Genomic DNA, 24,112 nt, shown 5'->3' on the forward strand with positions numbered 1-24,112 from the left:
TTTTTATATTCATTTTTTTATTTAAATTTTCACTTGACTTAAAAAAAGTTCCGGGGAATTTGCTGTATATGACGTTGAAAGTTTCAGTTTTGGTTAAACGTTTGTTGAAGGCATTTAATCAAAGTTTTGTGTTGGAGTTTGTTATATTCCAAATTCTAAATATTGACAGATTTTCGCTGTTACTGTAAATGTATATCGACTCCAATATATCGGTTATCAGTTATTAACTACTAATAATTGGTAGTTAACGAGATTTGCCCTGAAAAAATATCGGTTGACCCCTAATCAGTGTGACTGAACGTGTCAAACAGGGTGTGTGCAGTCACAGATTTTAAATTATTGGGAAGTGACGCACCTTTTTGAGGCCTAACCACCAGATGATGGATGAAAGTGACGCCCTTTCTGGGCAGTTTTACTTGAGTTGCCGTTAAATATGTTGAACTTCCTCTCTGTCTGTCACTGATGATCAGTTTAGCAAATAACAGGGTGAATCTCTAACTGGTATCTCTCTGACTCATCAATGGCTCATCTTTTGATTTATGGACCTGCTGACTGGCAGAACATGACGAATTTTCCGACAAACTGTTTTTCTGTTTACTGGGTGTTGGACTGGTTTGAATGGTGGTGGTGGTTATTTCTCTTTCATTGTCAGGACCTCAACAGCCAGAGGCTGTCAGTCAGTCAAACTGGTTCAACTGTTTCTGTCGTATTTGCTCCCGACACCTGTGACATTCACTGATGTCACTGCTCACACCTTTCCCTGCCACTTTATTGTCAGGCTCATTTGAATAGTGTGACACCGCTTCCTCACCCTGCCCTTGCATCTTTTGTTAGTATCATCAGCGTCTTCCTCTCTGATTTTGTCTCTCACTGTTGTATATTTTGTCCCTTTTACGTTTTTATCCTGTTTTGTTTTGCTGCTGCCTCACAACTCATCACTTTTCCTCCTGTTTATCTCACTCTCTTTCTCTCATTTTTTTATTTACCTATGTTTTTTTTCTTCTGACGGCTTGTCTGTGACGTTTAGTATTCTTATTCACTTCTAGTGTATGACACAAATATGTCATGACGAATGTGTGTCTGTATCACACACGCCGCAGCCCGTTATCAACCGCGCACACACACATACTTCAAAGTGACTCAGCAGATTTTAGAAAAGAACAGAGGCAGAAAACAGCGGTACTATTTCTGGTACACCTTTAGCTCCTTTCTTCTTCTCCCCTGCTGGATGCCGGTGGTTTATTGACTAGCTGTCACCGCTGAGCCAGAGGTGACTCTGTCAGTAGGAATGAAAGAGGTGGTTTGTTAAAAAACATAAGAGGGGACAGAAGCGTGAAAGAAAAGAGAACAAAAGTGATCCAGTCTGCGGGAATTATAGGATGTAACCTTGTTTCCTGCTTCATTTCAAGCATCACACTCTGGTGAGAGAAGCAGCGCCGCATTCCTCGCATAGCGCCAGTCGACTGTCAGAGCACACTGCGCTTACATCCTCAATGACATATATATGTGTGTGCGTGTGTGTGTGTGTGTGCGTGCTTTTGTCTGTCATCAAGTGCTTTCAGTCACACACAAATAAACACACTTACAAGTAATAAGTCTTGTTGACAGCAAGTATTGCCGCTGAGATCTCTCCTGGCATGTACACGAGACACACTGGCATATTTACACACACACAAACACACAAGCACACACACACATTAAAATATTATTACCATATTAATATTTTAACAAGGCATTAATTGCGCTTCAGTGACATTTATTCAGAAGTGAGTGTAAGGCTGCAAGTTATGATCTTTTTTTTCATCAATTAAACTGTTATTAATTATATAACGTATTAATCATATAAATAAATGATTTGAAAACAGTAGAAAATTCCCATCACAGTTCGTAGAGCCAAAAGTGATTTCTGCACATTGCTTTTTCTTTTGTTGTCTTTTTTTAAATCCAAATAATCGTGCAAAACGCAAAGAATTTATATTTACAATCCCGTAGAGAGAAGCAGAGAAGCTGGAACCGGAAATGACATTTTTGTTTGACCTTGATTATTAACCGATTAAAATATTTTTGATTTAAATCGCTGTCAAATAATTTTCTGTCAGTTGACTAGCAGATGAATTGACGGATGTATCTAATTATTTCAGCACTAATTGTGTGAACAAAATTGTGTTTCAAGCGCACAGTCATGACACTTAAAGGGCACCTTGTGCATACAGTGAATGACGCGTCACATTGAAATTCTTTGTGCTCAGTCGGATACACTCAAACACTGTGTTTTGTAATCTAGAGGTCATTGTCGTAGCCTGTTACCTTGCCAACAAAAATTAGCTAACTAGTTAGCTAGGTAACTATATTCCATGCACAAATTTTAAGTTACCAGATGTGTTTTGCCCCATGTGTTTTGTCAGATGGACTTTTTATCTGTCTGGAAGCAAAAAAAAGAGAAATATGTGTTGCTAGCGTGAGTACATCCTGGTACTTTACACACAATCACTGTAGCTCAAGCGAGATAAAGCCATGATGTCACTTATGCCGCTTTTTTTTATTGGTTTTTTTTTTACAAACAGTAACTTTCTTGACATGCAAAATTGTCTTCTAAATTGACAAACATCATATGTGTAATTCATTGCAAAATATAAATGATATCAAAAAATGTATTTGACCTTTGCCATTAACTATCATTCATATTTGTTTTCCTAAATAGGGAGAGGGTTTTATTTTGTAGGATTATGTGACTTTACCCTAATGCACAAAATGCACAAAATTCATTCAGCCTATACTTTGTGGCACAAAGTGGGAAATATCATGGTGGCAAATGTCGTGATTTACACGTGAAATGAAGTGGCTGTTTGTTCATGAATTTTCATTGTGTGACATTAAAAGCAAGAAAAGCACAAAATAGCCTGCATTGCACAATGTGTCACAAAGTGCAAGTCAGCAACTTCTGGCACACACAATCTGTGTCGACAAAGAGGAACAGAGACCACAATTTAAAAACTGTGCAAATATAATGGACATCATTTATATTGTATGGCGAGAGCATAACGAGGAACTCACACATACTATCCAGTGGTGCCTCATACAAGTCACCTTTGTGTCAGCGTGTCTGGTTGTTTACTTATTTATTGCACAGCTGAGGTCATCTTTCACAAACAAAAGCTAAAAATATATACTGAAATACAATTTATTTTAGGTTTACCTGGTATATTTCTATGGGCACATGATTAATGTACTAAAAGTGTGATATTTTAATGTACTAATAATACATTTAATACTATAATGATATCATTATGGCAACTAAAGACAGCACAGTGAGTGAAGTACAGTTAAGTGTACTTAAATATATTAAAATATATATATATAAGATTTTCAAAATTCAATTAATGTATCATCTACTTGAATTTTTAATGAATTTTCAAGTGCACTTAAAGTAAAATGTAAAAATAAAGATGAAAAGGAATTTATTTTTATAAAAAGTACAGCATTATTAGGAAAAGCTGTACTTATAGACAAGTACATCTTAATGTTGTCTGAAAACAGTACAACCCGAAGAATTTAGCTGGGGTTTTTTTTTTGTATTTCTTTTGTAGCCATAATGATATACCATTAGCATACTAAGAACATTATCAGTACATCAGAAATAACCCACCTTTAGTGCATTGCTGTTAATTGCATTATTTACACTTAAATTAGGTCTCGTTCAGTGCACTTTTTTCAGGGTATACATGGTATTTCATGTCTACTCGCATACTCATATTACATTTCAGCAGACCAATTCTAAACCGAAATGTAAATGTTATTGAACCACAATGTCCAAGCTTCAAGTTCAAAGAGGTAAATGTATCACTTTATTGAAATGATTTGTCATTACATGTTAAGGAAGACCGGTCCAAGTTCTCACCGTTAATCACATAAAATGTGGTTTTCTTAAACTTTTTCTTGCAACAGAAACAAAAAAGCAACAAAAAAACTTTTTACAATGTTTAATCTCACTTGTAATATACTGTATGTATTCTAAGATTACACATGAATAAGAATAAATACATGGAAACAAACAAATGATTCATAAATTGAGTTGAGCGTATTACATTATAAGCGGTGTTTTTTAAAACAAAGTGTCATCTGGGCAGTGTTCATCTCACTGGTCACTTTAACACAGTAACCTCCTTTACTGGTCCACAGAGCACACACACACACACACACACACACACACACATACACAAATACACACTCACACACACCCTTTGCACACATTAAACATACATAAAGTTTGCAGATACATGTGTTCAGACCCACATTTTACACACAAGCTCCTCCACACACACACACACACACACACACACACACACACACACACACGCCAAGCGAGAAGAATCTGCTGTGTCAGTGTCCTCGGAGTGTCTGCCCCAAATATTCACAATGACTCTCTGTGTCTCTCTGCTCAGCTCACCGGATCTCTTCGTGGGAACGGCAGTAAAAACACTGGAGTGAATCCTGACTCATCTTCAGCGCAGAAAACCTCGCCCTTCCTCCTCAGCCTCCCATGGGTCAAACACACTGCTTTCTGTTTTCACCAGGTGTGTGTGTGTGTGTGTGTTGCTTTTATTTAGCCTGCACCAGTGCTGATAAGCTCTAATAGATGGTTATGCCTGGGGTTGTGTGTGTGTGGGTTTGTCAGTCTGTATATGTGAGTTCTCCACAGTGTATAGGTCCATATCTTCATTTTTTTACATGATTAAAGAGTAAGTGGAGTTGTGGGATCAGGTGGAAGCGATTGATGAACCTGTAGCAGCTGATTCGGGCGCGGCTCGTGATTGACAGGTGGCGTCACAGAGGAGAGTGGGAGGAGTCATTTACATAACGTTCAGCTGCAGCGCGTCAGTTCTCCAGAGGTGAATGGGCAGGTGCAGAGCAGGGGAGCAGTGTGAGGGGGCGGGGTCAAGATGGCTTATTGATGAACCTGCGGGTATGGCTGGGTGTTTGATCAAAGTGTCAGGTCATTGGCAGTGGTAAATGGGCTGGACGTACTCCGGGGGGAAGTAGCCCACGTGTCCATGGCAACGGCCCCTCCAGCGCAGAGAGTCAGAGCAGTCAATGAGTTCGATGACGTCACCACGCAGAAAGCGTAGCTGAGATGGGTGGTGGGGGGTGAAGTCGAAGAGCGCGTGGGCGTGATGGGGACGCTGTTGAAAGAAAAAGAAAGAGAGGGATGAAGGAAAAGAGAGTTATTGAGAAATTTGCTTCACAACTTACGAAGCAGTCTGTGTCTAAACAACAGAGCCGAGCCAAACTCGCAACTTACAGGGGAACAACACTTGAGGCCGTTTCACGCCAAGCACGGATTTTTCTTTGAAAATACACACAGAAAAATAAAAAGATTTTGCGGCTTCTTATGAATGTTTGCATACCTCTGCAAAACATTTGTGCAGGGGGAAAAATACTCAGACAGACACCTCATTCAGCTGTTTTCTACCTGCAGAAATATTGGCCATGTCCAGTGAAATCCTTTGTTCCAACTCAACTATTGTTCATTTGGGGAAAATCAGCATTGAGCTCTTTTTACAGCTAAGTCCTGAATTCACAAGACAGGTTTCCATTACAGATCTGTGCAAAACCTAAAATGTAATATTGCAATATTTTCAAAATGTTGATAAAACACAATTGACGACTGATGACTTTGTATCCACTGAGTGATTTTATGTGACTTCTCTCATGATAACATTGGCATTGACAACAGATGTCCAAAATATTATCAGGTTTATTTCTATTGCAGCCACAGCATTAGCTGCTATCATTTCCAATCAAAGGCGATGTAGGCGTGTTATGTGAGTGTTAATGGAAAGACAAGCCCCTTATACGTGGTAGCGGACACGTATGAGGGATTTCTGGAAGGTGATAGTCTACGATCTCAGAGGAATTATGCGATGCAATAACGCCTCTTGTAGAGCCTGCTGCATCATGTCCGAGGGTGCGGATTCCTTCATCATGTGACCTGTAAAAGTGATAAAAGCGTTTCCATTGCAGTTTTTCGAAATTTGGCTTTTAGGAATCACCTGAAATACCATCTCATGTAAGCGTAAAATTTCAATGGGAGTTTTCTCAAATTTTGATGTGTTTACATTTGCATATTTTATGTTTGCAATTTCAATTTGCGCAATTTGAGGGTTAATGGGAACCCGCTGGTGTAGGATTAAGTGGCATCTAGCAGAGGGATTACAGATTACAACCATCTGCAACTTCTCTCATATGCAGTCTCTCTCGTATGTTATTTGCTTTCATACTTTTGTGAAATGTGTTTTTAGTCCCAGTTTTACTCTTACAAATTACCAAACACCAGACTGATTGGCCTACTTTATATTTCTACTTCTTATATTATTCTTACATCATTTTTCACTTTTTCAACATGTATTTAATATAAGAATTCAAAGCACTCTTTGAAAATCCTCTCTCTATATTGAAAGACTACACAATCTGCTGTTGGTTTGTAAAATTCCCAACTGAATGAATTGAAAAATCCATGATGGTCAGTGTTTTTTTTTGGTTTTGTTTTTCTTAGCTCCTGAAAAGTTTGAGAGATATTATTTCATTTAACAGCTGTGATACAGATGGTGAACTTTTCAGTTCAGTGGTGTTTCTTTGAAGCACTGCACTTGTTATATCTATGGCTGTGTCAAAACAAAACATACTAAAAAAAACCCATTTTTTTAATACTACATGGAATACATGGTCCCAAGTGTATGCTCCTTCAAAGAGTTCACACCCAGTTTAGTGTTTCTATTAAGGTTAAGGGACCTGTATTCATTGTTCCTTAAAAGTACAAATTTATTTTATTTATATTTTTCATTTAACATTTATTTAGCCAGACCACGGTCAGTCAGTCCATGCATATTAAATATTAATACAATGAGAAATGTCTCACCAAGATAGCAGCATGCTGAAAGAAGAGAAAGATGAAAGTAAATACTCAGTAAATACTGATGACTGATAATGCTTTCTCCTGATTGATGGAAGCCTAACACACATCTCCCCCCTCCGGCAGCACAGAGGATCTATACAGTCAGCACAGTTTCAAGATTAGTGTCACCAATTCAGTATCTGAACAAATGTCTTCCCCTCTATTCCAGAGTTAAGACGCTGAATAATGGCCAGAAAAGTTATGTTGTTATGTTGCTGTTATTACTCCATCTTTTTATTCTGTTTGTGTGAAATTTTATCATAACTAAAGTAAGAATTCTTTATTTACGGCCAAAAATGTGTTTCGTAAGGTCACAGTGACCTTTGACCATCAAATTCTAGTCAGTTCATTCTTGTGTCAAAGTGGATGTTCGTTTTTTATTTGAAATAATTCCCTCAGGCGTTCTTGACATATCGCTTTTAGAATGAAATTAGAAAGAATGAGACAAATGCAAGGTCACACTGACCTTTGATAACCAAATTCTGTTCTTGAGTCCAAGTGGACATTTGTGCCAAGTTTTAGGAAACTCTTGAGGCATTCTTGAGATACTGCATTATCGAGAATGAGACGGATGCAAGGTCACATTGACCTTGACCTGTGACCACACAAATCTAATCAGTTCATCCTTGAGTCCACTCACACGTTTGTGCCAAATTTGAAGAAATTCCCTCGAGGTGTTCTTAAGATATTGCCTTCACAAGAATGAGATGGATGCAAGATCACAGTGACCTTGACCTTTTAACCTACAACCACCTACACGTGGGATTTATTTGGGCATGCAATCAATGACAGACGTGTAATTTGTGGAGGGTCACAAGGGAGAAAAAGAGAAATAGAGTAAGACACTGATAGAGACAGGTAGACTGAGAGTGATAACTCCCGCATGATGTGTGTGTGACACACACACACACACACACACACACACACACCTACAAACAGGGCTCTGTTAAAAAGTGTGATGTTTTATGACAATTCAGTATAAGGTGAGTTGCTTTCAATTCTGCCAGCAGATGCTGTGCTTTCTCTGTGTCGCTGTATTTTTCTTTGAGTTCACAAAAGTAGAGTCTTTCTTCTCCCCTGATAGCCGGCCTCTTCTGATCTCTGTTGACTCGTGAAGTAAAAGCAGTTTAAGAGTAGCAGAATAAAAGTGGCTATTTTAAGGAGAGCGCCTTGAACTTAACTAACCTCTTAGCTGTCAGTTGCGCTCCTACAGAGAAAAGTGGATGTGATATAAACTGGGTGGGAGCCGAGAGACTGGAAAGAATACCAATATTGTATTTTCTTGTGTGTCTAGGTATCTGTGTTGCAATTTAAGGCTTTATTGCTGTGGACTGTTTTGTTTTAGAGCGAGGAGCAGACACACAAACACATACACACGCTAACCAGTCGGCAGGATTAAGTTCGAGACACACAGACACAATCTATCAATCTCACAAATCTACAAGAATCCTGTTGGACTTATCCATTATTGTTGCGCTGATCTAGTCTAGACTTCTTGTTAGTGTGCGCGCACACTCTGTTCCTGGGTGTGAGCGAGCATGTGTGTGCAGGCCTCTTATTTGCTGTGGTGCGTGACAGCGCACGGAAAACCCATTCATTTTTCCATGCCGGCTCTGGAGGAGCGAACGGTTTGGAAGGAGAAATATGGACCGTCCGTATCAGCTGCGCTCGGCTGCCTTGTGATCAACGTCCTCCTCAGCACCCGCTCCGACCCAGAGCGAGCGCTGACAGTGGAACAAATTACTCTGTAACATCAATGGACTACAGCTTTATACTAGATTTGTCTCCACACACACACACGCACACGCACACACTGAACAGAGACTGCCTCCACTTGGAAATGACAAGGTGTCAAAAAGAGGTCGACGTTTTGCATGAACAGGCTTTCTCTTTGAAGAGAAAGCTCCGGGACACGAGGACATTAGGGATATGTTGGAGAGGAGGAAAAAAAAATAGACTGAGAATTATTTCCCACTCTGCCATGGTGAGATAAGAAGTGATCTTGGGCCACGTAATGAGCTGATGTGGAATTAGTTTGGAAAGACCAACTGCACAATAGGAGGGACGACACAAAAAGTATTGCAACGAGATGCATGGACTCAGATTTGGCCTGGACACGTCTGTGAAACTGACCCATAAAAGAAACTGTGATCACGTGGTGATGTCAGACAAAGTGAGACAATGCTTGTGTGAAACATTTACAGCACATGGATTAATAGTTTGGGTTTTTTGAATTGGGATTGTATGGCACTCTCCCAGTTTAAGAAGCAGGCATGGAAGCAATGTCCGAAATTAACTTTTTGACTCACTGGCCAAAAAAAATCCACGTTTAGTGCTTGGCAGGTGTTCTTTTTGGATCGTGCATGGAAGTTACACAATGTACTGCTATGAATGAGGCCAGAGACAAAACATAGTTTAGCCTCCTATTTAAAAATTCCTTTAAAAAAAAATGGTATCGTTTTAAAGGGTACACTAAATTAAGAGTATTTTCACTGCTTTGCCTCTCCTTCAGACAGTCTGTTTCGACCTGGAAGCCATTAACGGCTTCAGTTTGCCAGTATGCCACCAGACTACAATACAAAACTGCGATTTTAGCTCGCTGAACATCGCCGCTGCTGATCTACAGCTTCTTCAATCAGTTCATGAATTTGTGTTATTGTGTCAGTGAATGAATCTGAAGTAGTCTTTTTAAATGCCAAAGTCACACAATAACACTAACTAACTCATTGAGGCAGTGGTAGACCAGCAGCCCGTGTTAAGCGATGTTAAATCACTGTTTTTTTCAATGGACTTGCAAATACCCCCAATATAGCTTACACTTAAACTGATATTAATTTTTTTTATGTGAGACTTTTTTTTAGGCAGCTAAAATAAGTTTTGCTGCTGATTCATCCACAACAGCACATTGCATAGCTTCCATGTCAGACTTGACCCTATTTCTCCAAACTGGGGGCATGCCGACTTACATCTAATACATTGACTATTGATAAGTGCCTCATACAATCTCACTCCAAAAGCTGTGAACTATTCCTTTAAAGTTGATATGATTTCTCTATAACCCTGTTTTTATGCATCCATTTTAATAATCAAAAGGTCTAAAGGGATGCAAGAACTAGTTTTTCCTCGTTTTTTGTGCTGCAGTGTCACTTGTATGAAGTGAAGATGAAATGCTGTGCTGGTAACTGAAGAACTGGGTATACTATTAATATTTTAGAGAGCATACACAACAAGGTTGCAAAGACAGAGAGGGGAGTTCTGGAACAACTTGGCGCGATTTTAGGTATTAGGCGGGAATAAGGTCTGCAAAATAAGTTATCTCTCTGGCATCATAATTTGTAATGGAGGAAAAAGACTATGTTGTAAGGTTTGTCGAGACACACACAGTGAGAGACATTCAGTGGGCGTCAGAGCTTTGTTGATGCCGAAGGCCAAGACGAAGCCCCGCAGACGCGAAGACCAGCTGACCGTGATTTTTATATAAAATGACAGTCTGGATCTGAGCTAAATGTGATGCTTTGAATGTGTTTTTAATCTGCAGACCTACCTAAAGAGGAGCGAAGACTCAATTTCAGATGGAGATGAAGTGCTAAAAATCTTTGGAGCTAATGAAGAAAAGGTAGGATGGAGTTTATATAATTTTGTCTCTTTGTTCTGCTGGACTAATGATTTGTAAAAAGGCTGTAGCAACACATGTACAAGAAATGAAAAGCACAAATTATCCAAAAAAGTCCAATTTAGTAGCACAAGATGTTGATTGTAGAGCTACAAACCAACAGATTGTGACTAATCAAATATAACTACTTCTTGATAAATATTCGTCTGTTTATATTGTTAAAATGGAAAAAAGAAAAAGTACAGTTTACCCCCTAAAACTCTCATTAAAACGTCTGCAGAGTAAACAAGGGCTACAGATATAAAGGTATGACTAAGCTGCTGTGATCCGATTTCGAATGACAGATTTTTTCAGAGGCAACACAGCCATGTAGGTAAACACGGCACCTTCAGCACGCCACCCTCAACTATGGGGCATGTTGTGATGCAGATACATGTTACCTCAAGGCCGTAGCAGAACAACGCGGTAACCTACAGCACAAGAAAAGTCACAGCCAGTGTGCTAATGTTGAAACGATACAATAATACTGTAAATATGTATATATGGCCAAGAAAATGTAACTGAGTTAGTAAAGATGACTGTTTTTTCTAAGTAGCCTGCACTGCAAAATTTACAACTCATAAGAGATACTGGTACATTTTTAGGATTGCTCAGTCATGTATGTGAACATGGCCCGCTGGCACGCAAAAGTTATTAGATTTTAATACTAATGTAGAACAGCAAGGTGACCTATGACTACATCATGCAGACCTGGGGCAGAAGTACTGCATACTTCACTGATGGACCTTAAATGTGTGTATTCTTGATATGATCGCATTAGTGCTGAGTTGGGGCAATTCATAGAACATGGCATAAGGAGACCTAGGAATATAGACTGGATAAAATCCTGGACACTGTGACATCCCCTGTTGGTCTGTGGACTCCTGTTTTTAATCCCTGAGTTCAGCATTTTGCTATCCTGTTTTTTTGGAGCCAGAAGTGACCATATTTGGACGCGAAGGTGGAGCTGTGGAGGAGCGAGGGGTGCATCTGACTTACAGACTTCGATTCTTGCAGACAGCCTCAAGCAGCCCCACCCTTAAATTTAAAGCAAAATAAAAAGTAAACGGATGAGTTATTTGAAAAAAAAAAAAAAAAAAAATCACCCATCAGACAATTTTATTAACTGGGAGATTAGCCCTGTAAACAATCTCTGCTGTAAAGTTGGGTATTTTAACATGGGGGTTTCTGGGGATTTACTCTATTTTGGAGCCAGCCTCATAGCCATTTGCAGTTTTTGGCACTTTGGCATTGGTTTCAGTCATAGAATTAGGAAATAAAATACAGTGTTATACAGAAGTGTTAAATGGACTTGTCACTGACACTTTATATATTTTGCTTTTGTTTTAATTTCACTTTGCAACTGTTTAGTAAATCACAAATCATTAACACTAATTCTAATTCTAATTCTCCTTATACTGTCTGTGCTGAACCACCTGTATTCTCCCTCTTTCTGAGAGGCTTAGTTTTAGCGTCAGTCTCTTTAATGCCACCCCTCCCAAAAAGCCCAATGTGCTCTAATTGGTCAGCATTTTCGGGTCTTCCACATATCGTTGTTTCTTTACAATCGTTGCAGCTGGGAAATAACGGATTATAGCGGCACTTTCTATCATGAAAAACCACCTATTATAACGGACATGTTACAGCAGGAATATGATCTGAAATTGGGGAGAAATTAACATCAGCAACCAAGATTACGTGTTTCTCTGACGGTAGCGTGTAGCACTGTGAGCCACATAATGTAAATGATCAGTTTGTCCTGAAAGTAGAAAAAAGCCTGTCAGAAACACTTCTTCATGTGAATATCAGACACTGAACAATTTATATGACAGGAAATATGAATAAACATAATAAATCCCCTTTAATCTTTAGTGTTATTATTGTAATGGAGCATTAACAGCCTAAGTATGAGATTCAGGTTTGTGAATACATGATAAGTCTTCAGAGCAGCTGTGAGGGTGTGGGTGGAGGTTGTTAAGTGAGAACCAGTCTGACTTTGTTACGGAGGAACACCAGACGTTTCAAAATATTATGAACAGGCACCAGTGACTGCTAATACCTGTTAATTCGTTGAAAGTGCAGGGCAAATTGACTAACTTGGCATGCCATCGCATTAAAATGTAATGAAGAGAATAAATGGAGGATGAAATAGCAATGAAATTAACAAGCATAAACATTTTGTTATGGTCCTAATTAAAAAATAATTTTATAACTGCAGTAAATGGCTATAAAACAGAAACAGAGGGCAGCATCTGTCTGAGTCATGCTGCACTCCTTATCTGGAATTCACACTTCGTAGAAGTGTTACAAGTTTTACTTTGCTGTAGTTTAGCTCATAAGTCATAGCAGACCCATCGATCCAGTGGCAGTAATGGAGAAAATCATCTGAATGACTGATACTGGCATTTTGAGCAGTTGTGTCTACTTTTACTGTATGCAGAGGTCATAACAACAGAAACACAGTGATGAGTCATTTCAAAACACCCACATTTGGTTTGTAAAAAGATGCTGGAAACACAGTTATTGGTCACTACAAAAGACCTGCATTTGGTGCCTAAAATGCCGCTAGAAACAACGATGACTCACTAAATCAGAACCCATTCTGTTTGTTGGCTTCGAAAAGTTTTGCCATCTGCTCCTCCAAATGATATGTCAGCTCATATACTACACCACTTAAAACTTACTTTTAAGTACACGCTGATATGCCGCATATGAAACGCGCAAATATAATGTATTTGTTGCCAGAAATGTGCAATGCCAACATTTTCTTCTGGGCCGATTGGACTGATGTTGGTGGTGCACCAACAGAAACTACTGTATAAATATAAGAAACTAAAACTCTCAGAAAACCAAAATGCTCAGAAAGAGCTGGTGTTGTTTTCATATGTTTGTTGCTCATGTTGGAGAGATTTAGATTGCTACAGTATTTAGGTCATACAGTTTTACGTTCTCCCGCGGGACGGCTGCCGTTATCTCCCGTTTAACTACCATCATCATGCCCTAAAGCTAAATTCTAAACTCGCACCTGCTCTAGCTGCATTTGTTCGGGGGACTGTGCAATATCCCCAGTGATTTAAAGCATGCATGAAACTGTTTAGGTGTGAGGCAGGATGTTACTAAACAAGAACTATATTTGTGAGAAGCTGCTTGATGAAACAAAAACCTATTTTTAGGATCAAAAACCTGTCGTCTAAAAGTCTCCTGTTTTGCCAGGTGAAGTGCTGCAGCAGTCTGGCTGCTCAGCAAGCGACTCTGAATAAATGGAGATTATGAGAAAAACCAGACCCCTGTTTTATAGCAAAAACCCCATCTGAGCTATAAAATCAAGTTTAAAAAAAATGAGATGGTAAAATGGCCAAATCCTGCCATACTGTATTCCATTATAAAACAGAAAGTTTGCAGTGAGGGGTAAAAAGAGCCCTCTGCACCTGAAAGACCAGATTTATTGAAATAAAGCTCACACATCACAAAGATCAATAAATGTGAATCATCTTCTAAAGAACATACCATTCAGACCGGCTCAACCAATCAGATTTTCTTCAAGTTTGAGCTGATGATCTGGCCATGAAAATATTGATATTTTGTTATATATTTTCATCTTTAAAAAATAATCATAAACATGGTGATCTATGCATTCATTCATTTATTTCGTGTGTTTAAAATGCATTCGGGTGCTCCACGTAGTGCATTTTAAACTAATACTGTGAACACTTTCTCCAAGGTTTTGTTTCTATTTCACTTTTATGGAGACATATATTACTGCAGTCATTTGGCTCCAAGCGTTTGAGTCACTATGCAAATAAGATGAGGGCAAAAAAAGTAAAAGAAATACAATGTGGTGACTTGACAGAATACCAATACCTGTTTGTGATGTTTTCAATACCTTCTGGATAATGTCTCAAACAATCTAGGATGTATACGCGCGTCTTTGTGTCTTATTGTCTCCCTCGGTTTAGTTCTATTAACAGCGCTGACTCATTGACCTCTAAACACCTCACATCTGAAACTGATCACATCAGAAATACACAAAGCAGACTGGCTGCCACCTGCATGCTTTGCACCTTAGATGCATTTGCATGCATGGCAGTGAGCTGACTTGAGTGCAAGGTTTTCTAACAAAAAGTAAAGTAAATTCAAAGCACTGGCAACAAATAGACCCAGTCTGCAGGATCATGTACTTAAACAAGTGGGGGCAAAATGTGGAAGTTGTGCTTATCTATTTAAGAGTTGCTTTGGGCTCAATGAGGGTATTAAAATGCTGCTGTACCCATTAAAATGGCCATGCACGTTCAAGAGAAGACAAACACCTCGAGGAACTTGGTAATTCTTTTTTTCATTTGTGAATGCAGCTCTGCTTTGAGACTGGATTTCAAGCATTACTTGCATCCTTTCTCTTTTGAAAAATAGACAAACCTTTATTCTAAATAACATTAATAAAGTTAAAATCTTGACACGTCATCATAATTACTATAGAACAGATAAAACTGGATGAGAACTCTTGAACTAGCAACCGTGTCGTGTATTTTCACATTCCACATTAATCTTGTTCACTGTGAGAGTAACGGGTTAGTTGCCTTATGTGACGAGAGATGCAGCTCGTAATGTGACCTTATTGTGACCTGTCACATCCTGTTAATCCTTTGACTTGAGCATGTTAGGATGCATAGTGCAATACACTCATCTCAGTTACTTACTGTGCATTATGAATATGGATCGCCATCATGACAGGACAAATTTTAAATATTAATTGCTCATGAGAATAAGAGCATGTAAACAGTATTCATATGGTGTTACAGCTATCATGTGAGGAAAATGAATGTCTCTTACTGAAGAGTCTTTTGCTGAACAATTAAAGTTAAGCAGTGTATCACAATGTTTGTTTATCATAACTTCCGAGTAGAAAAGCCCTGCGTCATTGTACATACAATTTAACGGTGCTGTGTAAACAGGGGTGAGGAGCAGCTGCGATATCAAAAGGAACTAGTTTCACACATATTCGCAGTTCGAATCGATAATAATGATGTTAGAGTTATTCATGTCAGTCTGTCCCCAGAAAAAAACAAACTCTGATGCATAGTATATTATGTTTCACTTTTTTTGCAGCAACAAAAATGGAAAACGATCATTGATTCATGATTGTGTATCCACAAACCTGCAACAAAATCAACAGATGTCATCTAAGACATCTATCTAATAGTTTGTTCAGGTAGTTCACTCAAAACCACAACACAGTGGTGTTGCTTAAGGAAACATCAGAGGATCACCAGATATTTTAGGGTTTATCCTTTGCAGGCCATGAATACCTAATAATCCATCCAATAGTTGATGAGAAATTTCAATGCGGACCAAAGTTATGGACCAACAGGCTGATCAAATGACCAATAAACCGGCATAGCCATAACTAGAGCCCTGCCATCGTTAAAATATGAGTTTACCCTGCCTATTGTAAGTCGTAATATCACTTCACATGTGTCTGCTCTCAGTGATTGACACCACAGTTCAGTTCCCTAACGAACTGCTGCCTATTCTCAGGTGCCAGACTTGATGTGATGAGTATTAGCACGCCGCGTGTGTTACAGTGATACGAACATGCTGTCATGTCAGGATCGCTGTGGATCACGTCCCTCCGCGGCAAACGGGCTCGCCTGCAGGCGCGGCTCGCCTGCCACTCCCAGGAATACTTAACATGCAACGTGATCCTGTCTGCATAATGACTTCACAACAAGCAACAACAACAGCTTCTCCCGTGATGACACCATCATGGGAACTACCTGTCATTTAGATTCTTGCTCACTAAACCTGACAGAAATTTGGGATACGCCTTTGGATAACCGACACTTAGCCTGCTTTACCTTACAAAAAAGGTTAAGTACATAAGAAAAACAGGAAAAAGATATACAGGGTGTGTGCAGATTGTAAAGCCCATTAAGACTAGTGTATGATTTTGGCCTAAATCAAAATGCACTGACTTAAATAGCTTATAATTGGAGTAAAAACCTCTACCAGACTAATTAGGGATCTGAACAAAAGACTAAACACAAAAAAAACGAAAGAATGTTCCGTCCAAACTTGATATGTGCCAGCTTAATCATGACGTCTGTAAATAATTGCCTTTTAAATCCGTTTTGTCTCTCGCTCCCTCTGGCTCGCTGCCTAAGATGACTGATTTGGTTCGGCTCCAGACTGACGGCAGTCCTGTGATCTTTCATCGAGCTGCACCTCTACGTCAAACCCTGCTGCCACAGTCACAGCTCCACAAATCTCACCAACATATGGAGTGTTCCCATAGCTGTCAAAAAAAACAACTGGTTGTGCCTGGCAGTGACGGCAAAATAAATTATGAACACCTGGGTAGTTCTGTCTGTAAAAACACTGATTTGACAACAGATAGAAGAAAAAAAACTTTTTCTCAAAATGGTGCTCACTGTTTTGGATAATCTCATCGGATACTTTACTTAATCTCTAGCGGCTTAAATAGAAGAGGGAGGATGAAGGAGACCGATGACAGCAAGAACAGATGTTTTTAAATGGTTTAGGGAGGAGATTTAAATTGTCATTGCAAAATAAATTGTGGTACTGCTCCGGGTTTAGGTGGATTTTTTTTAGAGCAGACTTTTGACATGCTCATCTGTTGTGTAAACAATATGAGGTCATTTTCTATTCAAAGTAATCAAGTAATTTTTCTAAATTATAATAATTATGAATGACCCTTTTGTTTATTAATACATTTTCTCAAGCTTTTCTCACAGTTACACACAGGAAGGACGTCAGTAGTTGAAAAAACCCATCTGTGTAATTTCTGACTTTTAAAATACCTTGTCTTAAGTAAAAAAACAAAAAACAGAAAAAAGATGCGATAATAAAAGTGTAAGAGAGAAAAAAGAAACAGACAAAACAGAAGAAAAGAAACAAGGCAGAAAGTTAGACACAAACAAACAAATATAAAAGAAAGACTGAAAGAAAGAAAGAAAGAAAAAGAAATAAAGAATCACAGTAACAAATAAACGAGGAGTCGCATGCTCACCCTGGCGAAGTGCTCGGGGTCTCTCAGAAAGACGGTCCTCTCCTTAGCGATGCTGTTGCTATGGTAGAACTCCACCAGCTCATTCAGGGAGGCGAAGAGCTCGTCCCACACGTAGTACTGACAGCAGCGGTCCTGCAGCACCTTGAAATGCTGAACATGGTCCCCATAACTGCAAAATAAACAGATGGAAATAAAGAAAAAAAGATTTATTATTTTAAAGGAACATCTGCAGTGGTTGTAGATGTCAAAATTTTGGCTTTAAATCAAAACTCCTCACACACAACACACAAGTTGAGACTATTGGAGGAGCTCAGATTAAAGATCATGAGCTCGGTTTTTGTTTTTACTTTAAATATCTAGCTTTGACCACGTAAAATGAAATATTTTCAAAACTAAGTGAAATGTTGTACTTACAAAACTAATTAAAATAGAACAATAATATACAGGAAATGTATGTGGTTCTGGTCTTTGTCAGTTTGGTCAAATGCAAAAACAAAAAGCATGAGGAGGCATTGATGCATATATTTATGGAGACTGGGACATGACTGTGAGTTAACTGACATCACAAAGTTTTGTGTTTATTCTGAACTCATTATTAAATCTAGCTCTTGACAAATACCCCTCATATTACAATAAGAACTAAAACTAATACCCAAACTCATAAAACTAAACATAACAATAAGTATTAAACTCAAATGAGTAAACCCACTCTGGTAACCAATGGAAACTATTGTAAACAAAAATTCAAAATGAAGTTACAGACAGTTAATCATGGATCGATCACTGAATGTGCAGGGGCCCAAAGTGGCCGTCACCTGCAAACTTTCACTCAAATTAACACATACGACCAGGAGGAGACTCAAAATGACCACAAAGAGATGCGAAAGAACAACAAAATGAAACAAAACAACCACAAAAATGACGAAAATAGATACAAAATAACATCAAAGAGACATAAAACCACAAAAAGATGCATAACAACAACCACAACCACCTGTGTGTCTTACTCCTGTGCATTAAGGGACATGGTGGGGGCCATTGTGTCATTATCCACCCATGGACATAATCTGCTCGTCCCCTGGGTTAGTGCTTTTTTGTCACACAATGAATTTGGACCAGCTTTGGGTTGATACCAGCAGTCTTGGCCTTTCGTCCCCAAAGCCGCCTCTTTAAATCCACAGCTGTCAGCTGTTGGGACTGGCATGCAGCGCAGTCCTGTCCATTTATCTCCACAAAAAAACACTGGAGACCACTTCTTTCCTATTTTATTTTATTTGAATGATCTGTTTTTCCCCTACAGACAGTCCATTGTGAAAATTTGTTGGCAGCACAGATGATGAGACACACTAAAACAGACAAAACAATAAAAGAGAGATTAAATTGACCACATTTATGATGTGAAACCCACACTGACGCAAATTCTAAATTAATATGATTAGTAGTAGAGTCTTTGTGTGCGTGTGTGTGTGTGTGCGTAGTATTTTGCAATTTAACCCTTTGACACCTGGATCGACAGCAGTCTTCTTTTGCTGCATTCAGATGCCTTTCATAAGCATTTAAACCTTTGAACTCTGAGAACATTAGTTTGATTTCTTTCAAAACCTTAGCACAAAAAAGCAGTCAGCAAATTTTCCACAAATTGCTAAAAACTTGTGAAAAGCAACAAGAAAATTAGCTATAAAAAAGTGACTCATTAGAAAACAACTACACATTTTATAAATGTTACAATTATATATTTAGAATGAGGTTACAGAAAACAAATCTTATTTTTTATATTAATTATTGTTGTTTTATTTTTTACAGGGCATTTCCTGCTTTTGTTCCTTGCTATTTGTTTTTGTGATAATTTCAGCTATTTATTTATTTATTACTAATTTCTTGCTAATTTCGTAATTACTCATTCTGTTTTATTTCATGTTTTGTGAGAAATCAAGCCAATTTGCTCAGGTTTCAAAGGGTTAAGGAGCTGGCAATGAAATGTGCATGGGCCACTCTGTGGGTCTGGGGGATTCTGTGCAAAGCAGATGGAGTCAAACACAATTCAGCTGTGAATCATTTTCACAATTTATAATATATCAGTGACATGTCATATCATATTTTGATGAACATGGCTTTGAAAAAGGAACAAAATAATTCAGTGTGGCTCAAAAAATAATGATAAAATGAAGCTGATGGCACAAACAAAAATAGCCTCAGTCAGAGTTGGAGTGCGTGCCTTGTTGTCATGATTAAAAGAGTTTGGCCAGCATTCATTGGCAATCGTACCTGCTCCCCTATCCTGCTCTGTGGTGGTTGCTAAGTAACTTGCCAGCTTATCTTTAGAAATCTGGACACCTCACCATGATCATACGGTTATATAACTGCATGCAATATGCAGCGGAAGTCGATACAACGCCCCCATATTTCTAAACACATCACATAAGTGGGTGTGCGTGTAGGGCTTATGTTAATGAGGGTTGAAATCTCATCTGCCATGTTTGCAAGAAAAAACAGTGTTCTTGTTATCATTTTCTTTGTTGTGGCATCAGTTAATATAGCCGATTCTTCCTATAAATGATATGCACTTGCTCTAGAATAAACACAATCTCGTGCTTGTGGTTTAACCTCACAGAACTCCTCCTCTGACTGGCGCTGCTCCAGGCTTGGAGAAAGTAAATGAGCACCGGCTTGTTTCAGACAGAATTCCTTTCTCTATTCAGACGCTGAGCTCTATGAACAAGCAGGGCTGACTCCCTGATGACTGGATGGCATTCAGCTACACCTCCACCCTGCCCTTCTTTCCCTGCCTTCTCCGTTTCACCCTCTGTGTCCTCATTTCCCTCTCCTCAACCTCACTCCCCCCAAAAAAATCCTGTGTGAAGTGTGAAAGATGGAGGACGCCACATTAGCTCAAGCCAAATGTTGTCTTTTTTAAAACTTATTTTTGGATTGGCACTGCACCAGGCTTTGTAGTTTTTTGAACGTTGAGTCTGTGAGCAGCAGTGCTATCTGTCTGTCTTCCTCGTTGCCTTTGGGTCTGTATTCGTCTCTGCGCCTCTCTATTATCTGACTTCCATCTAACTTTTTCCTCCCTATCGCGGCTTCTCTTGTTATCTGCACCCCTGATTCAGCCCTATCCCTCCACACGAAAAAATTGTGATCTTCTCCGCAAATGATCTCTATCAGCCCCCGTCACCGTCCCCAGTTGTCTGACACCATCTGCTGCACCCTACTGGTTGGGCGCCGTTACTGCCTCCAGCTGTGCAGATGTTTGAGCGAGACAAAGCCCCGGTACCTGGGCCAAGTGCCCTCACCGGACAGAAAAGTGCATGACAAAGAAAAATTCAGGAGAATTTCGATTGTGGGGAGGTGGAGGTTAAAGAGAGGATGTAGGCAGGGCAAGGACTTTCCCTTCAGGGGATTTAACACAATGAGATGTCGAATGAAACACATCAAACAGTCAGAGGGAAGGAAAAGGGAAGCAAGACATCATTTCAAGTCGTGTTGGAGCTGGTTCACCACATCAACTTTATGTTTCCTGCAGCTGTTATGTGTAAAAAAATGTCTCTAAATCAAACATGTTTGAAGTTTGAAGACAACGTTTTTCTTTTTTTAACAGAGGTTAGGCCCATTTTCTGAGGTTTTTTTATCTCCATCTGTTGTTAACAACTGACTGACATTAACCGCAGGGTAACATAAAACATCAGCCATGCAAAGTAGGGGTTGACAGATTATTGGCCAGGCCGATTATTGGGGCCAATATTTGGTTGCCGATATTTGGTTTATTGGTCGAACCCTAATGCAAACTATTTGAGTCAGTGCACAGTGCAATAAGGATGACAGATAAAGTTAACTATGTGATACTGTGGTGGATTATGTAGCTTTGGCAGTTTTTAAGTTTACAAGCTGATTTCACATGATGCAAAAAAGAGGGATTTTTCCAGAAAATCGCCACAGCTCTGGCAAACTAATTTTAGTAAATATATGAAGGAATTACACTTAAACTCAGCTCAAGTGACCACTACTTTAGACTGGCAATCGGAAGTAACATTGTACAAGACAAAAAAAGACTCCAGATATAACATGTGCCCCAGAATCTATGAGAGCATTTTATTATATGGAAGCAAATAAGAGTCATAAGTATTTCAATTATAATAGCTACGGAGCGCCCAGTAGCCCTCCTTTGGCAAAAGAAACCAGCCACTGACTGCTTGATATTGAATTAGACCAATTTAATTGAACTCCTTGAATCTATTTTATTGAAATTTAGATCTGAATTTATGAACATTGAAAAGAAAAATTCAAATTCAGCTTTTGAAATTGCAAAACAAGACATTTCCTATTTTAATTTTAAAGTCATCAATTTAGATACATGGTTTTCAAAGTAAAATATTTCAATCAGTATTCAATTCAGTATTCATATATTAACTACTACACCCGCTAACCATATCTGTGCGCAGAGGGAAGCATGCATCTATTCATGGATGAGAGGCTCGTGCTCTTGACAGTGTGAGATGTAAACATCAGTAGCGTCCTCCTCAGCTGAGCTGTGAGCTAACTTAGTGCTGCTTGGTGAGCTAATAATAGATGCACTTTTCCTTCTGCACAGTGAGAAGGTCGGTTGGTGCAGTTCGGTAGAAAGAAAATAGTTCCTACATGAAACTGCTCACAACAAGGTCTGTGGATTATCTTGAGTAACCAGGTCAGGATTTCTGGAAAGAGACATTGCTGTTGAGTTTTTCAAATGTATTTTTTGGCACTATGAGTTAGTTAGTTTCATTATTTTGAAGAGAAGGCAGAACATTTTGGCAACTCACACCAAAACTATCTAGACTGATAAATACCTCTATATCTTAAAGGAAAAATATGTAGTTCTGATTTTAGAGTGAACTGTCCCTTTAAGTATTTAGTGGCTGTTAAAATTCAAATACTCATCTCTCTTATTTGCTTCCATATTTCTTACAGATAATGGTTGCAAATTTCAGGTATCTATCTGTTAAACTTGGTTTGAGACATGAGACGAAAACTACAATGTCAGCAGAGAAAAAATCTAACCAAAAATTCCTGCAGCATCTCTTTACAGTTGACCAGAATCGCTTTAAATATTCATTGGGCAACACTTAAACTACAACATCACATCTTCACGCTCAATATACCCCCGCGGTGCAAAACTCCACCTCTGTACCACCGGAATAAACAAATGCACTTAAACTTAAGGACAAGGAAAACTACAGAAATGTAGTAAAAACCACAAAATGTTTGCAACCACAAGCTACTCTCTCAGCTTCACCACAGGCGGAAATACACCGTAAATTCACAGTAAATACAATGTAACACCTCCCACATTCCATCATAAGGTCATATGAGCAACGGAAAGTTAACAGTGCTTTTTTAACAAACTTGATTTGACTTTTGCTCATACTCGGAGTTGTTTACACCATCATGATTACTGACTAAACGTCAACAAACACATTGTGGTGAACATAAATTTATTTATATACGAACAATTACCAGAAGTGCCTCGTAAAAGTGAAAAAAAAAAAAAAACACTTTAAAGAGGAAGGAGAAAGAGGCGGAGGGAGAGCAGATGTAATGCAGCAGCCATATCAGCGTTAGGTGATGCCATGTCGACGTTTTTATTAATTATTACCCAGAGACATCAGAGGAGCAGTGTGCATAACACAGACAGCATCTGTCTCAGCTCGATCACGAACTTACATACACACACACACACACACACACACACACACACACACACACACACAGAGCATACTCTCCAAGTGCCCTCTCATCTCCCTGATCCAGTGTAATTAAGGCCCACAGCGATAGAGAGATTATTTTCTTTTTCCAACTAAAAGGAAACGGGTGAGAGAGAGAGAGATTAAGAGAGAATGAGAAAGATTGAAAGAGAGAAAATGAAATAGATGTAGCGATAGAGAGACGGAGATACACTGCAGATGAGGACAGAAGTTATTTATAAAACTTTAACTCCGCGCCAGCATAATTCAAGACGCGTGAAGGTCGTCCGTCCATCTTTTGCTCGACTTTCTCTCCATCAATCTAGTCTCACTTCCCTGTTCTCTCTCTGTCTCTCATCCTGCCATCCCCCCCCTTTCTCTAATCTGCTGTTCAGTTTCTAAACCGCTGCAGATGTCTGGAATACTTCACGCGGCCGTGCTGACACCTCCAGCTGTCAATTTAACTCTGTGACTGTGTGTGTGTGTGTGTCAGTAACCGATGATCGTGTCAAGGAGTTATCAGAGTGCACGTCAGCCCATGTGCTCGCCGGTTCCATCAGTTTTTGGCGTGTTCGACTGTTATCTCAGTATCACGGGCCGAACATGGTGTGTGATTTTGTAAAAGTGTGTCAACCAAGCGTGTCAGTGAGTGAGAGGTTCAGCTCCTCCTGCAGCATCGATAAATATTCGCCATCACTGCTCCCATAGATGGATGAGGACAGAGGGCAGAGGGAGGAAGTGGGTGTGAGGGTGTGCAGAGAGGCGGC

At 39.1% G+C, this 24,112-nt stretch overlaps 1 protein-coding gene and 1 long non-coding RNA gene across 2 annotated transcripts in view; one reads left to right on the forward strand and one right to left on the reverse strand.

Annotated features, from left to right (window-relative positions):
* Positions 1-4,608, forward strand: part of LOC121956057 — a 7,693-nt gene extending 3,085 nt beyond the window's left edge. Inside the window, exon 2 of the long non-coding RNA XR_006106665.1 lies at positions 4,443-4,608. This is a non-coding gene — a long non-coding RNA (uncharacterized LOC121956057). The remainder of the gene's footprint in view (positions 1-4,442) is intronic.
* The window catches only part of grapa (GRB2 related adaptor protein a), a 37,655-nt gene continuing 17,365 nt past the window's right edge, over positions 3,823-24,112 (reverse strand). Inside the window, exons 4-5 of the mRNA XM_042504139.1 lie at positions 17,629-17,797; positions 3,823-5,180 (exon numbers count right to left, since the gene is read on the reverse strand). Coding sequence (XP_042360073.1) covers positions 4,995-5,180; positions 17,629-17,797 — 355 coding nt within the window. The 3' untranslated portion in view covers positions 3,823-4,994. The remainder of the gene's footprint in view (positions 5,181-17,628; positions 17,798-24,112) is intronic.

This window comes from Plectropomus leopardus, chromosome 17 (assembly GCF_008729295.1).
Source record: "Plectropomus leopardus isolate mb chromosome 17, YSFRI_Pleo_2.0, whole genome shotgun sequence".
Classification (NCBI taxonomy): Eukaryota; Metazoa; Chordata; class Actinopteri; order Perciformes; family Serranidae; genus Plectropomus; species Plectropomus leopardus.